At 36.7% G+C, this 15,093-nt stretch overlaps 1 protein-coding gene across 1 annotated transcript; it reads left to right on the top strand.

The window, feature by feature from the left end:
* The first annotated feature begins 1,262 nt into the window (after positions 1-1,262).
* On the top strand, positions 1,263-13,981 carry LOC109110635 (sodium-dependent phosphate transport protein 2B-like). The gene is made up of 13 exons (XM_042750487.1): positions 1,263-1,304; positions 2,555-2,603; positions 2,708-2,830; positions 2,912-3,040; positions 6,958-7,101; positions 7,659-7,770; positions 7,963-8,158; positions 8,486-8,581; positions 8,886-9,006; positions 10,032-10,199; positions 10,739-10,855; positions 11,617-11,741; positions 11,823-13,981. Exons 2-13 carry the CDS (start codon positions 2,558-2,560, stop codon positions 12,369-12,371), a joined length of 1,926 nt encoding a protein of 641 aa, XP_042606421.1. The 5' UTR covers positions 1,263-1,304; positions 2,555-2,557; the 3' UTR covers positions 12,372-13,981.
* Positions 13,982-15,093: the final 1,112 nt, after the last annotated feature.

The raw sequence follows: 15,093 nt of genomic DNA on the forward strand, positions 1-15,093 counted from the left end.
TGTTGTTTTAAATTACTTGTATTCTATGTTGCGTATTTTATATTGTATTGGTGTGATTGTAAACTATTTGTTGTTGCTGCCATTTTTGAAACAGGACTTGCCTGAAAACATTTTTTTTTTTATCTCAATTGTATATTTTCCTGGTTAAATAAAGGATAATAATAAATAAAAAATAATAATCTTTTTTTCTTCTTTTTTTCTCTTAACACTTAATCTATATAACAATTACTAATGAATAAAAACTTACATTTTTTTTTCCATCCATGGATTTTAGAAAAAAATGTATTTAGAAAAGTAATTGTTTTCTGCATGCCTCATTTAATTTTTCCAAATTTTCTAAACAAAACTAACAATTGTATCTTCATGGCTTTAACTACAGTGAGACTTTAAAATGTAAATTTTTGTAAGTATTTTGCTTATTTAAATTTTATTTAAATACATATATTATTTTGCACACATTATTTGCATTTTCAGACAAAATTAGGCTGTTATTGTTTTTTTCGTTTGATATTTTATGCATCAAATATTTATTAGATATTTACTATAAAATGTTGTTTAATTGTCCTACTTTCTACAATATAATATTATATATATATATTATAGATATATATATATATATATATATATATACATCTATATATATGCATACACATAAGTACTAAACACCCTTTTAAATGCACCCTCAGTCCTTTATTCTTTCTGGATCAGTACAAATCAAAAGAAATACCTTCACGTGATGTGGCAGACTGTCCAAAGCACAGTTGTGATATAGGGAAGCATGTGTGTTATGTGCACGAATATACCTGATCCTCAACTTTGACTGCACTGTGTAAAGTGTGTATACAGGACGGGAGGGACTGCAGCTCACAAATACTGGCATACATGACTGTTAATCATTGAACATCACTTTAACACACGTTCAGAACTGGGCTGGGTTCCCAAAAGCATCGTAAGCTTAAGTACATCATAGACCCACTGAAACCAATGGAGCTACAATCATTTTATTCAATTTTGGCCAAAACATCTTCTTTCCCCCACATGAATTAATGTGCACAGGTCTGCATGGCTGCAGGATCAGGGCACTTTGTGTGTTATTTAGAGGTTATATCACTCTGTTTGAGCTGATAATTGGGCTACATTTGAGGCTGTGAGTGAGGTGAAGTGTAACCACCCCGCTCCGGACTTTAGATCAGTGACACGCGCAGGACTGTCCTGCTGCAGGTGTATATAAGACACCTGCGCCTCCTACACAGGTACGTCCACTGGACTAACACACACACACACACACTCAGCGCACAGCACAGGTAGGACAATCACGCTAAAATAATGCTGCTCAGTGCTTGGCAAACCATGCTTGGTATTTTAAAAACAAATGAATTTATGCGCTTGTTTTGGATTTGGGCTCTTGAGCTGCTTTTTTAAGTTCTCTTAGGCAGTGTGTGTTTCTGTGTTTAGTGGTCTGGGTGTATCTTAGCAAGGATGTGATCACTGCTGATGAGTTTGAATCATGAGTGTCAGGCAGTGTACAGGTTTATGTCTCTCATCAAAGTGTTGCTTAACTGTGTGGTGGAAATGGCTGAATATTGACGTAGAAATGGTCTGCTGACAGACTGATCATTTCTTAGTGTTTTTATAAGTAAAAATCTGAGAGCAGAAAGAAAGAAAGAAAGAAAGAAAGAAAGAAGAAGAGAAAAAGAAAGGAAACTATTATTTTCAATCACTGCTTTTCAAACGAGAAAAAAATTAATTTTTATACTTTGCTTTTTACTTTCAACTGTTCATTGTTTTCCATTTTTATTGTACAGTTTTTGTTTTTTTTTAATCACAGGTTTCTAAATGAGAAAGAAAAAACTTTTTACTTGTACTTCTGTTTACTATTTTACCTTCAACTGTTCATTGTTTTTTAAACACTGCATGGTTTCTAAGAAAACAAGACTTATACTTTTTCCTTTACGTTTTCCATTTTTATTTTACAGTTTTTGTTTTGTTTAATCACAGCTTTCTAAATGAGAACGAAAAAAAAACTTTTTACTTGTACTTCTGTTTACTGTTTTACTTTAAACTGTTTATTGTTTTTTAAACAATGCTTTCTAAGAAAAATAAATGTAACTTTTTTCCCTTTTATTTACCTTTATTTTATCTTCATCTTATTTTTATTTATTGTTTTTTAATCGCTGCTTTTTAAGAGAAACATTCTACTTGTATTTTTACTTTACTTCTCCTTGGTTTACTTTAAACTGTTCATTGTTTATAATTATTATAATTTGATGATATCAGTGATATCATAAACATGATTTTAAATAAGAAACAACCCTTTTATTTATGTATTTATTACTTTAGTGTTCACTGCATGCTTTTAAAGAAAGAAAAAAGATATTTGACTTGTAGCTTGTAGATTTGTTTTGCCAAACTTTTAGCCAGATTTTAACAAACTTTTGGAATAAAGAATGCAAAGTATTTATGTGGTGCAACAGTGAATACACTTCAAAAGAAAATGTTACTTGTGGAATGGCTGCATCGTAACATGTTATTTGTGTGTTTGTTGTAACTGAAGGCAATGGCTCCGCTGCCTGAGACTCGTCCCGCCTCGCCGCCGGAACTCGGTACGTGTCCCGTATAAATCCACGTCCACACAGAGGCGCACTTCCTTTCTCCCCTCTGTTCCTGCTTTCTTTCTGTCTTCAGACGCGTGTCTTTTCTCCCGCAGACGCAGAGCTCGCGCGCAAAGATGTCAAGGATCCCGAGTCGCGGTCAGAAGAGTCGGAGCCGGAGGAGGAGCAGGACCCCTGGGACCTGCCGGAGCTCCGGGACACCGGGCTGAAGTGGTCAGGTGAGGAGCGCAGCGCGGATGAGCCGCGGGACGCGAGCTGAGCTCCGCGTGTCTCACGCTTTGTCTTTGTTTGCTCTGCAGATCTCGACACGAAGGGGAAAGTTCTGCGCGTCCTCAAGTCTATCGTGAAGTTCATTCTCCTGCTGGGTTTGCTCTATGTGTTCGTCTGCTCTCTGGACATTCTGAGCTCCGCTTTCCAGCTTGTAGGAGGTACTTTCTTTGAACTTTACAACTCTTTCATTAAAAGTAGTTCAGTGTGTGTGTGTGTGTGTGTGTGTGTGTGTGTGTGTTTTAAGAATAGTACAATTGTGCTAAACTACTATACTCAGTGTACTGCATTATATTATTTAGTGAATGGCCTTTTGGTAAAGTGTGTGACTTTTGGACATTGTACTTATTCATGCACTTTTAATAAAGAACCCAAAGTTCTGTATAAATTAATAGTATACCTTGATGGAAAGCTTTAGATATATTTTACCTTAATCAAAAGCAAAAATTAGAAAGTACTGAAAGTCAGGGAGAGACTGAAACACGAGGCCCTGTTCTGACCAAGCCCAAGATTTTTTTTTAGACAATACTGGTAAAGTGGGACCGCCCCTCTCCTCCCCCACTTCCCCAACACAAGCTAGGCTAAGGCCTGTACTGGAATATACTCCGTGTATCGTTTGTTCATTTGTTTTTTGATTTAATATTGAAAGTTTAATTTTTTTTTTTTTTTTTTTTTTTTTTTTTTAAAATGAGAATGCAGATTAAATTTTTATTTTTTGTTCAGGGGTACAAAAAAATAAATAAAAAATAAAATAAAAGAAGAATAATCCGCTTGAATATTAAATTTCTACATGTGGGTGGGAATTAAACTCCCCTTTCTGCTGATTGTTCAGCCGAAGATCAAACCGTGTCGTCATCAGATCTTCCGCAGTATCACGCAGCAGAATAATAGTCCTCCACTGCTGCAGATGTACGGATTAATAACCCATTTTATTGCAACTACATTTAATATTTTTCTCATCAAACAGACTAATGAATAGCTTGCCACCATTCGTACCGGGGCAGAGTCTAGACAGGCTTTCTTCTGTGTAGACCAACGGTTCTTAAAGTGATAGGGAGTCCACTAAATAATTTGCTATAGCCTGAAGTATTTCCAGACAGTCAAGTTGCTTTTTTTATCATGATACATAGGCCTACTGTGACTCATTCCAAAGTGACTTGTATGATGCATTTAACATTAAAACCGCAGTCCGTAACTTTTTTTTTTTGGTAAACAATTATCGAAAATCAATATCTGAGCAAGTACATAACCAGCCAGTGTTCAAAACTATCGCCTTACTTTAGCCCGATTCACAACAGTTAGCTTATAATAATGTTTTCTAATTTGTGTGGTACGGGTAGGTTTTCGCAGGAAATTCGAGCATAGCGCTGCATCATTACGTCACCTCTGTAAACATAAAGAAGTTGTCCGGGCTAATAGGTTATAGCATGTGAGGATCCTGCAGGTGGAGGATCATTTATAGCCTTTTCTCACAGCAGCTAGAATAATTAAGTTTATCATTTTGATGGCGGATTGTATACTTTTCTTTTTGGGTTAAAATAATTTCTTAATATGAAATCCGAATGGTATGACAATAAGAGATTAGACTGTACAGAAATGTAAATCTTTACCTTATTAAACCTTATTAAAAGAAAAAAATAATGATATCAAGATATATATCGTTATCGGGATATAAAATTTCTCATATCGTGATATAAGATTTTGGTCATATTGCCCACCGCTAATTTCTAGTTGTGTCCTCTTTTGGAAGGCCAAACAACGAAATGGGCGACGTTATGCAAATCTTCCCACATAGTGACGTAGAGATGTGGGGGCGTGTTAGAACGAGGTGTTTCAGGGGGGCATGGACAAGTCTTAACTTTTATAAAGAATATCTCTTTGGATTTGAGCCTTTAGTCTTTGCAACTTCACAGATCTTCTTTATTCACCAAGAGCTTGTAGCACTTTGTAGAGAATGGAAAGAATTTAAATTTTATATTATGTCATATTTATATTTTAATTATGATTGTTTCTTGTTTACTTTGATATTCAATACTGGTCTGCGCTTGACTGTAGTTGCGTCTGTCTGCTTATTGAGTTTATTTTACCCATGGCAATTTATTGGAACTGTGTGAACTAGAGTAACTACTCACCTTAATGTTGTTCTAAAGGCGTATTACTCAACACAAAAATCGTCCTGCTCGCACTTGCCATATTAATGACAGAGAATGGTGACTTTAGTGTTTTTTGTTTTTTTTTTGTTTTTGAAGCAGATGCATATCTGTCGTAAAATATTCCTATGCATCTCATGGCGTATATTCCAAGCATTCTGAAGGTATACTGAGGGTTTGGAGAGAAACAAATCGAAATGGCAAGTTATTATATTTTATGAAAATCTTGCGTTGCAGTCCCATGTGCGAGTGCGCAGCAGCTCACGCCGCATACAAGTGCATATCCTTTAGAGATATCAGTTATAATCAATTTTAATGAAAACACAAGACTACATATAAAACTCTAACAGTAGGCTATTTAATATCTGTTGTTCTCCGGCTGTCAGTCAGAATGGCAGTTCTTGCGTGAACATAGGCCTATATATACCCAAGCCAATTGATTATTCTTTCCTTTTTGTCTTAGTGTTTAAAATAATTATTCAGAAATTAATTAATTAATTAATTTCTTAACTAAACAGAATTACTGTGCGACCAGGGTAGGCTGTGACAGCTGTCGTATCATACCCTACCATGCCCAGCTAATGGAAAGAAACAAATTTATATCTACACAGAAGAAAGCCCTGTCTGGCTAGTTGTGAGCTATTCATTAGCCTGTTTGTTAGAGGAAAAAAGATGAAATGTAGTTGCAATAAAACGGGTTATTAATCCGTACACTGCAGCAGTGGAGGACTTTTATTCTGCTGCGTGATACTGCAGAAGAACTGATGACGGCACGGTTTGATCTTCAGCTGAACAATCAGCAGAAAGGGGAGTTTAATTCCAGCCCACATGTAGAAATTGAATATTCAAGCGAATATTTTTCTACTCCTGAACCAAAAACTGAAATTTTAAGCTGAATTCTTATTTGAAAAAAAAAAAAAAAAAGAGCCCTTTTCTCATTTTTCTATTTTCGATATAAAAAAATAAAAAAAATACTAATGATACCCGGATTCATTAAAGTTCATAATATTATTATTATTATTTTTTATTGTTATTATTATTAGTTTGGAATATAAGCCTAAAAACTTATTGTCTCTGTTTTGTCTCTGTGCCATTTGATTGTGAAATACATCTTCACTATCTGCCTTCAGTGTGCACTGCACTACCATTTAATCATTGTTATTGCTATGTAAGTTAATAATGAACTCATAACTTGATATACTCTCTCACTTTATCAGTATCACCCTGTTTCATGCTGAAAAAAAGCTACTTATTATTATTATTATTATTATTATTATTATTATTATTATTATTATTATTATTAACAAACTGGGAGTATATATTGATGTTTTAAAATATCCATTTTTAATTTTGTAATTCCATGTTCAATGAAAATCGTTATAGGGCGGGGGGAGGGCAAAAATATGATTTAAGATTACAGCTTGATTGCATCTTTTAGCATTTTAATTTAGTTTGAGTATTTTAATGTATTAATAATAATCTGAAAACTTTTAAGACCCTGTGATTGAATGTTTTCTGCCTTTTTTCCAGCACTTATTTTCTATGCTGGTATAACCACAGTAATTTCTACTGACTATACTATAGTGATGATGGGACTTTATTACAAATTTGTTAACTGTATACTACTATACTTTACTAATATACTGTATACTATAGTACCTCACTGTACTATAAAACTCTACAACCATCAAAACATAGAGGAATACTATTTTATGCTGTAGAAACTATGTAGGTCAAACAGAAAAGCTTGATAAGTGGGTGTTCTTTAGTAGGTATGCAGTGATCATGTACTTCAAACAAACGGCGTCTTATCATAGCGCACGTCGGTTTAACATGGTTAATCTATAATGGAGGCTGGTTGTCTCTGAACAGAAATAGATGTGCTGTGGACACAAATAGCATGGTTTGCTGGTTTTGTCATTGCTCAGGGAAGGCAGCTGGCGATATCTTCCAGGACAATGCGGTTCTGTCGAACCCTGTGGCTGGTCTGGTGATTGGAGTCCTGGTCACTGTTCTGGTTCAAAGCTCAAGCACCTCGTCCTCCATTGTGGTCAGCATGGTGTCGTCTGGATGTGAGTTTCTTTGTGTGTGTGTGTGTGTGACTCCTGCTCATACACACATTTCTGGTTCAAAGCACCCTCAGATTGTAATTGAGCACAAAAATTCACTATCCACTGCCTCTTAAAACTAACTAAAGTGACTCAGACTAATGTAATTAAGTAACCGCTTGCAAAGAATTTAACATTCATAGAAATCTTGTATTTCTATTTCAAATAACTGCTCTTTTTCCATTTCTCCTGAAATTATAAACAACTGTTTCCATTAAAATATTCATCAGCACAACTGTTTTCAACATTGATAATAATCAGAAATGTTTCTTGAGCAGCAAATCAGCATATTAGAATGATTTCTGAAGATCATGTGACACTGAAGACTGGAGACATGATGCTGAAAATTCAGTTTTGATCACAGGAATAAAATGCAGTAATATATTTAACAAAATGTTGTTTTTCTTTTTGTTTTGTTTTTTACTTTTTTTGACCAAAATGCAAATGCAGCCTTGGAGGGTAGAAGAGACTTAAAAAATAATAATAATAATTTATATAATTTTTCATTGTATATATTTCAGTGTTGGAGGTGAAGTCTGCAGTGCCAATCATTATGGGTGCTAATATCGGCACTTCTGTGACCAACACCATTGTGGCTGTGATGCAGGCGGGAGACCGCAACGAGTTTCGCAGGTAAACCCAACTAAGCAATCAGTTTTGTATTCATACAGTGATGGAAAACATTGAAACACTGTGTCTTTTTAGCATCATTTGTGTACAAAAACTTGAAAATAAGTGCTGCAAAAGTTAAACTAGCACTCTTTCAGTAGCTTTGAATTTACAGTATGTGCTGATGAAGGAACTCATTGATTCTGTGTACTTCAGGGCATTTGCTGGAGCTACGGTCCATGACTTCTTTAACTGGCTGTCTGTCCTGGTGCTGTTGCCTCTGGAGGTGGCTTCAGGATACCTCTACAGACTCACCAAACTTATAATTGATTCCTTTAACATCCAGACGGGTGCAGACGCTCCAGACCTTTTAAAGGTCATCACTGAACCCCTCACCAAGAATATCATTGAGGTGAGATCAGTGGATCTGTTGATTTATCTAGTAGGTGTTACTACTCAACTGCATTAATGCTGGGTAGCAGTGGGATTTAGGCTGCTGTCACTTTAAGACCTAATCCACAGATCAGTATATCCCAATACACGCATAGTGTTTTTTTTTTTTTTTTTTTTTTTTTTTTTTCTCTGTAACTAACTGTTTACAAGGACACATAAGAAGGGAATTCCACTGAAGCTACAACAGTGTAATGATCTTTATGCACCTGGTTTGCTCTCTGCTATATCTCTACCATGTTGTTTTATTGAAAATTTTGTATTTAAATTTTTTTTTATTTTTTTTCAGCTGGACACATCTGTGATCCGTGACATCGCCACTGGAGACCCTGCTGCCCGAAACAAAAGTCTGGTTAAGATCTGGTGTAAAACAGAAAAAATCACGGTGAGAATGTGCAAGTTGGTTAATAAGTGCAGCACACCCACTAATTCTGGTCAGTCACTAGATTAGGCTGTTGAAACATGAGGAAATAAGATTTATCACACTGATGGGAATTCAGAAGATAAACATAGGGTTTATATGTACATACAAATACAGATATGTGAGTATGAGATTTCGGATGCAGCCTTGGTCGATTGTTTTGTTAGCATGTTGGTAAGCTAACAATGTGACACTGAGCATAAAAAGCTTCATATTCTCTCACTTATGTAAGGGTTTAGGTCTGAAGATGTATTTTCGTCTGTTTCAGAACCTCGTGAATATAACGGTCCCTGGATTTGCAAACTGCACGCCTGGCGCCCTCTGCTGGGAGGAGGACGGCCAGATCTGGACTCAAGAGAACCAAACAGAAACAAACAACTTGGGAAAATGTAAGTGCCTCTGCTTGCTTTGTGGCTCTTGTAGCCAACCAGTGCAAGAACTCTCTGGATCAACAGAGACTGAAGCCTAATGTCAATCCATTTCCTGTCCTATTCCTTACATAGGTGACTTATTTCAGCTCTAAGCCATCGATAGCGATTCACTCTAACCTCTATGAGTACAATGGATTCTTATAAAAGCTGAGAGAGATCTTAGCTTCACCTTTCCACCCCACCCCATCCATCTACTCTACCTTTTCAATAGAGCTATTCTTCATGACAGCCTCGGGCACTTGAGGCCAGTGCACCTGAACAAAGAGCCTCTGCAAATTTGGCAGCATTTAAATCAATGCAAGTAGTTAGATCGCATGTTGAAATTCCAGCCTCGACTTGGTTCAGTGGATTTGAGTATGTAATTATTCTGTGGTCCTTCAACTGTGTAAGAGTGTGCTCAGATTTTCAAGAAACACCATTTAGCAGCATAATTTTTGGTAGATTATATCAGGGGTTTTCAAACTTTAATGCCAAGGACCCCCAAATTTGTTAATCCCCTTGCAAGGAAGCCCATTCATAAAAGATAAAGGCAGCTATATATAAATGGCCCATTTATACTTTATGCTATTTATACCGTGTCCATGTTTTTTGTTTTTAATAAAAAACGTTCTTACACTTTACACGGGTTCATTCAGAAACCGTACTTGCAGATAATATATTAAAGAAATAAAAGGTCATTTATAATGTTTGCTGGTTTTCAATTTGACAAGTGCCCCAAAAGAGATCTACCTTCTTGCAAAATTCTTCTCTAGTCCTGAACAAAAACACCTGGACCAGCTAATTAAGATCTTCAGAAGCGCTTGGTAATTAGACAGGTGTGCTAGAACTGAACTGTGCAGGTAGTAGATTTTTAGGAAACCTCTACTCTAAAACCATCACTCAACTAGATAATTAAGATGTTAAGAAGAGTTTGGTGACGTTAACTTTCCAACACGTTCTGTATATTTCTGCAAGCTCTGACAGACTCCTCCTCATTTCTCCAGGTACTCACATGTTTGTGTACGCTAATCTACCTGACCTAGCGGTGGGCTTGATTCTGTTGGCTCTGTCGTTGCTGGCCCTCTGCACCTGCCTGATTCTGATCGTCAAGCTGCTGAACTCCATGTTGAAGGGTCAGGTGGCGGTCGTCATCAAAAAGGTGCTCAACACAGGTGAGTCAATATCAGAGATGAATCATCTGCTGATAAGCTCTGCCGCTAATTGCTAACTTTAACCTCTGATACGCACTCTTTGTAGTATATGACAATGTGCGTCAACACTGAACTTTTAAGTTGAAAGTTGAGGACAATGTAGCAAATATTTGATCTTCGGCTAAAAACATACATGTGGCAATTCCCCACCCTTCCCAGAGTTCCCTCTTATCACATTCCTGTAGGTGTAGCGCTTACTGGAAGTGTGTTAGCATGTATCCTGTCATATGATAGTCAGCACAGGTGATCCAGTCCTGCTGTCTGATGAGCTGAACAGGAACATTATATGAGCCTGAGTGTGTCTGAGTGCCACAGGTGTGTGTGTATGTGCATGTGCTGTTGGTTTCAGACTGCGCTCAGGTACATGCCCACATCTCCCTTGCATTTTAGCCAAAGCTTTGTGGGGAGTTTTAATGCAGCCATCACTTAACACCAGGAATAAATACACATTCTAAATATACGGTTTATGGTCTTTCTAATACGGCTTTGTCTGTTGCCAGATTTCCCTTTCCCCTTCGCCTGGGTCACTGGATACATCGCCATCCTTGTTGGAGCCGGAATGACCTTCATTGTTCAGAGCAGCTCTGTCTTCACCTCAGCCATCACTCCACTAGTCGGTCAGTATAGAAACCCGGATGATTGAACTGGTTACCAAACTGTTGAAAATTTAGTCATGATTACAGATGACCAAGACATTTTGTGTCATTTTACGGCATTGCATGCATCACTCTTGGAAAGAGCAATCCCAAAATGTTCTACAGAATCCCAGTACAGACATTACTTTTAATTAGCATGAATGCATTAAAACATGCATGTTAAATGCAGTATATAGAATTTATTTATAGAATTTATATTATTTATATAAATGCTTTTCTTTTTAACTTTACTCATCTGAGAATCCTGGTTTCCATAAGAATATGTAATTGCACACCCGTTTTTAACATTGATAATAAAAGTTTATTGAGCAGTGTTTTTGCATATTTTAATGATTTCTGAAGGCTCATGTGAAATTGTGTGGTTGTTTTATGATTTTGTAAATTTTGGTTTGATCATGGCAATCAATTACATTTTAACGTATTTGAATAGAACAGTCATTTTAATAATATTTAGTATTTCTGATTAAATAAATGCAGCCTTGGTGAGCAAAAGAGAAACACACAACCCAACTAATATTCACAACCAGCACATCGCTGCATCCCCTCCTTCTGTGCAAACATTTTGCCCACCACTTTTTATAGTAGTTAAATCTAATTAAAGATCATATTATCTAATATCTGCATGCTGTATATTGTTATGCTTATTAGTGTTAGCTTAGCAGCATAAGTGAGCAATTTGTGCAAATTTAATGAAGCCTTATTACTGTTTTCTCTCTATTCAGGTATTGGTGTCATTAGCCTTGAGAGGGCGTATCCACTCACACTGGGCTCCAACATTGGCACAACAACCACAGCTATTCTAGCTGCCCTCGCCAGTCCTGGAGAGACACTGGCGAACTCTCTACAGGTTTGTTTCTGCACTTTTCAGTTGATTTGATTTTATTACTCTGGTTAAAGATTAAAGACTTTCGTTTGTGTTTTCTTCCAGATTTCTCTCTGTCACTTCTTCTTCAACATTAGTGGTATTCTGCTCTGGTATCCCATCCCCTTCACACGCATCCCTATCCGATTAGCCAAAGCCTTGGGCAACCGCACTGCCAAGTACCGCTGGTTTGCAGCACTGTATCTCATCCTGATCTTCCTCCTCTTCCCGCTGTTAGTCCTGGGCCTCTCCATCGCAGGGTGGCAGGTCTTGGTGGGGGTCGGAGTGCCTGTGGTGGTCTTGGCGATCTTTGTGGTCGTGGTAAACATTATGCAGAAACGCTGCCCACGTTTCCTGCCATCATTCCTCCGCAGCTGGGACTTCCTGCCCAAACCGCTACAACCTCCCCTCAAACCCTGGGACAAAGTGGTGACTGCCGGCATGAGCTTCTGCAGGACTCGCTGCTGCTGCTGCTGCAAGTGCTGCAAAGAAAAAGAGAAGGATGAAGAGAAGGATGACATGAGAACCAAGGATGAGACTTTAGAGATGTATGACAACCCTGCACTCACTATAGAGGATGAGGCCAAAGTCAAAGTAACAGCGACACATTTATAATGCATTATTTATAACAAAATGTGTATTTCTGGTAATGCTCAAACACGGCACATTGGGTCCATGTGCAACTTTGTTGTTGATGACTGCAACATTTAATCACTACATTTAAATCTATGCAAAATAATGGAGTTCAATTAAGCTGCATTTACACTAGGACAAGAAAAAAATCGAATTTTGTTGCACATGCTTAAACAAGAATCTGCACGAGATCCGTTTTTTTTTTTTTTTTTTTTTTTTTTTTTTGCATTTGATCTGGGCCACTTCCAAATGTGGACTTTTATTCGGATACATATCTGATATCTGGACATCCGACCTGCATCTAAACACACATACGATTCCCCACAGAACTCCGAGCCACCACAATATGATGGCGACACATATGCCAATATGCCGGAGTGCTGTATATGTGCTTGCATTTTGAGGGTGGGAATTTTATGTGGAAATTGCGCAAAATTGAGGAGCTGTTTATGTTATTAAACCAACAAGCTTCATTAGGATACTCACTAGCGTGTTCTCTCTCTCTGTCGTTAATTCATTCAAATAAATATTATCTTACAGCGCTACTATTTCACTTCAGAATTCTACATCTAACAAGCTGTAGATAAAATAACATAATTACTGTTATTTTCCAGTCTTTATCCGTTCAGTCAGATTTTGTGCGGCAAAACCATTCGTGACAGCTGTTGTCCATGCTGGCAAATAATGTCTACTCGATATAAAAAAATAATGTTATTTTCCAGTCTTAAAAATATTATACATATATATTTTAATATTTAAATAGCTCGGCCGTTTAACTCCTATGGGCCTACTACCATGTGCATAGTAAAGTGATCACTGATTGGATGGAATTAATGTAATCACAGATATTAGATACCAGTTGTGTCAAAGTGATTGTAAACAGGCGGGCCAAAAAAAAAAAAAAATCATATTTGGACAAAAGATCGGATCAGTGCATTAAGACTTGCAGTGTAAATGCAGCCTTAAAGACCCTCTGAAATCAGTATGACCTACCCCAACTTCCTGTTTTAACAGGAAATACATCAACACAGGAAAGGGTATTCAACTTATCAGTCAATTTTTATGTGGTCTTTAAGAACAAAGAAAATGTCAGGTACATAGACCACAATAACATAGCATCACAGTGCAGAGGTTAATATCTATCGCTAACTGTTGATTGTTAATGTAGTTGTTTGTGCATGATCTACCAGTAAGGAGGAGACAGGGCTTTCAAAAAAGTCCTGTGTTTGTATAATTGTTCAGTATTTATTTCTGAAAATGGTAATGTGGTGGTAAGCAGGGCCAATGAAATTGCACACTCTTGGCAGTAATTTTGCACATTATGTTTGCACGAATGCATTTTTATATTTTTAAAATATTTGTAAACAAATTTTCTCTCTCTCTCTTTCTTTTGTGTCTGGTTATACTGTTGCATTTTGTAAATTTCATTAAGATTAAGCTTAAAATATTTCTCTACTTTGACGTAAGATATTGTCTTTAATATTTAAGATGACAAAAGGACATTGACTCTGATTTTGTATCTATGAAAAACATTGTGCCATTTAAAACCTGATGTTTACTTTAAGACCACTAAACTTTTGATTAATTTATAACTTCTTATCTCTTGTTTTATTGTGAGTCAAAGATGCTCCAGTGTCCATTTGTTTTGTTTTAATTCTTAGTGTATCTACTTATCAGCTTGTGTGGGTGAGTTCTGAAAATGTTATCATGAGCGTAGGGTAAGTAATGAGATAGCACCCAGAAACTCTATGTACTATACAGTAGAGACACTAAGCTAAGTCTACGTCACAGATGAAACTAAGAAAATACAGATGAAAGTACAATTTGTTCATGAATATCTTGTGTATTTAACACAGTGCCTCAAAGCAAAACTCTGAATAATCATATATTTTATGCCAATTGTGACAAACTTGGACAAATCCAGTTATGAGTTCATTCTCAGAATGGGTTTCTATCAACCCACACAAGACAAACTAATAAAAAAAATCCAAGCTGACATCAAAGAATTAGCTGTGACGAAAGTCAACTATAGCCCTATTTGGATGAGATTAGGACCACTTTACCAGGATGTTTACCACAGGATGTCTGTAATATTAATGACCAATTTGCACAGGAAATATTTTTTCAATAAAACTACCAGAAGTGGGAGATGTAACTCAATTTATGCACTGCCATCACCTCTCTCTCATCTTGTGTGTACCAGATTGCTTCCTGTGCACACCATGTTGTTTGTAATATTAGTTAGGTCTGGTTGAACAATTTGTTAAATTAATTCTATTCTGATTGGATTCTTTTGGTAATAGGCATTTACCTAAAGCTAACAGAAGTTTCATGCCAGGAAATAATGGAATATATTACACATATTTACAACTGGTCTGTTCGCACAGGAGGCTAGTGGTGTTCCATACTTTACAGAAGGTAAAAGTCACTGTAATCTTACTACATTGAGATGGACATTTGGACGGTATATAATTAGTTTACCCCACCTCTCTATGTAAAATTAATCCTATTCGAATAGGGCTTTAGTTTGGTGTCCCACATCACCTGTGTGCTAAAAATTTGCCCAGTGAACTGAAGAAAACAAAAGACTACAACCAACAGTCAACTATCAGTATGTTCTGTGACTGAAGCCCCTTTCACACTGCGATTCCGGAAAATACAATTATTGCTGGGTCGCTAGATTTTGCCCCTTTCACACTACCAG

The sequence above is a fragment of the Cyprinus carpio genome, chromosome B23 (assembly GCF_018340385.1).
Source record: "Cyprinus carpio isolate SPL01 chromosome B23, ASM1834038v1, whole genome shotgun sequence".
In the NCBI taxonomy this organism is placed as follows: domain Eukaryota; kingdom Metazoa; phylum Chordata; class Actinopteri; order Cypriniformes; family Cyprinidae; genus Cyprinus; species Cyprinus carpio.

What these genes read in the sequence shown, in the direction of transcription:
- LOC109110635 (XM_042750487.1), top strand. Translation starts at nt 2,558, where the DNA reads ATGGCTCCGCTGCCTGAGACTCGTCCCGCCTCGCCGCCGGAACTCG. An exon ending in AGCCATCACTCCACTAGTCG is followed by an intron (nt 10,856 to 11,616) that starts GTCAGTATAGAA and finishes CTCTCTATTCAG; the next exon opens with GTATTGGTGTCATTAGCCTT. An exon ending in CACTGGCGAACTCTCTACAG is followed by an intron (nt 11,742 to 11,822) that starts GTTTGTTTCTGC and finishes GTTTTCTTCCAG; the next exon opens with ATTTCTCTCTGTCACTTCTT.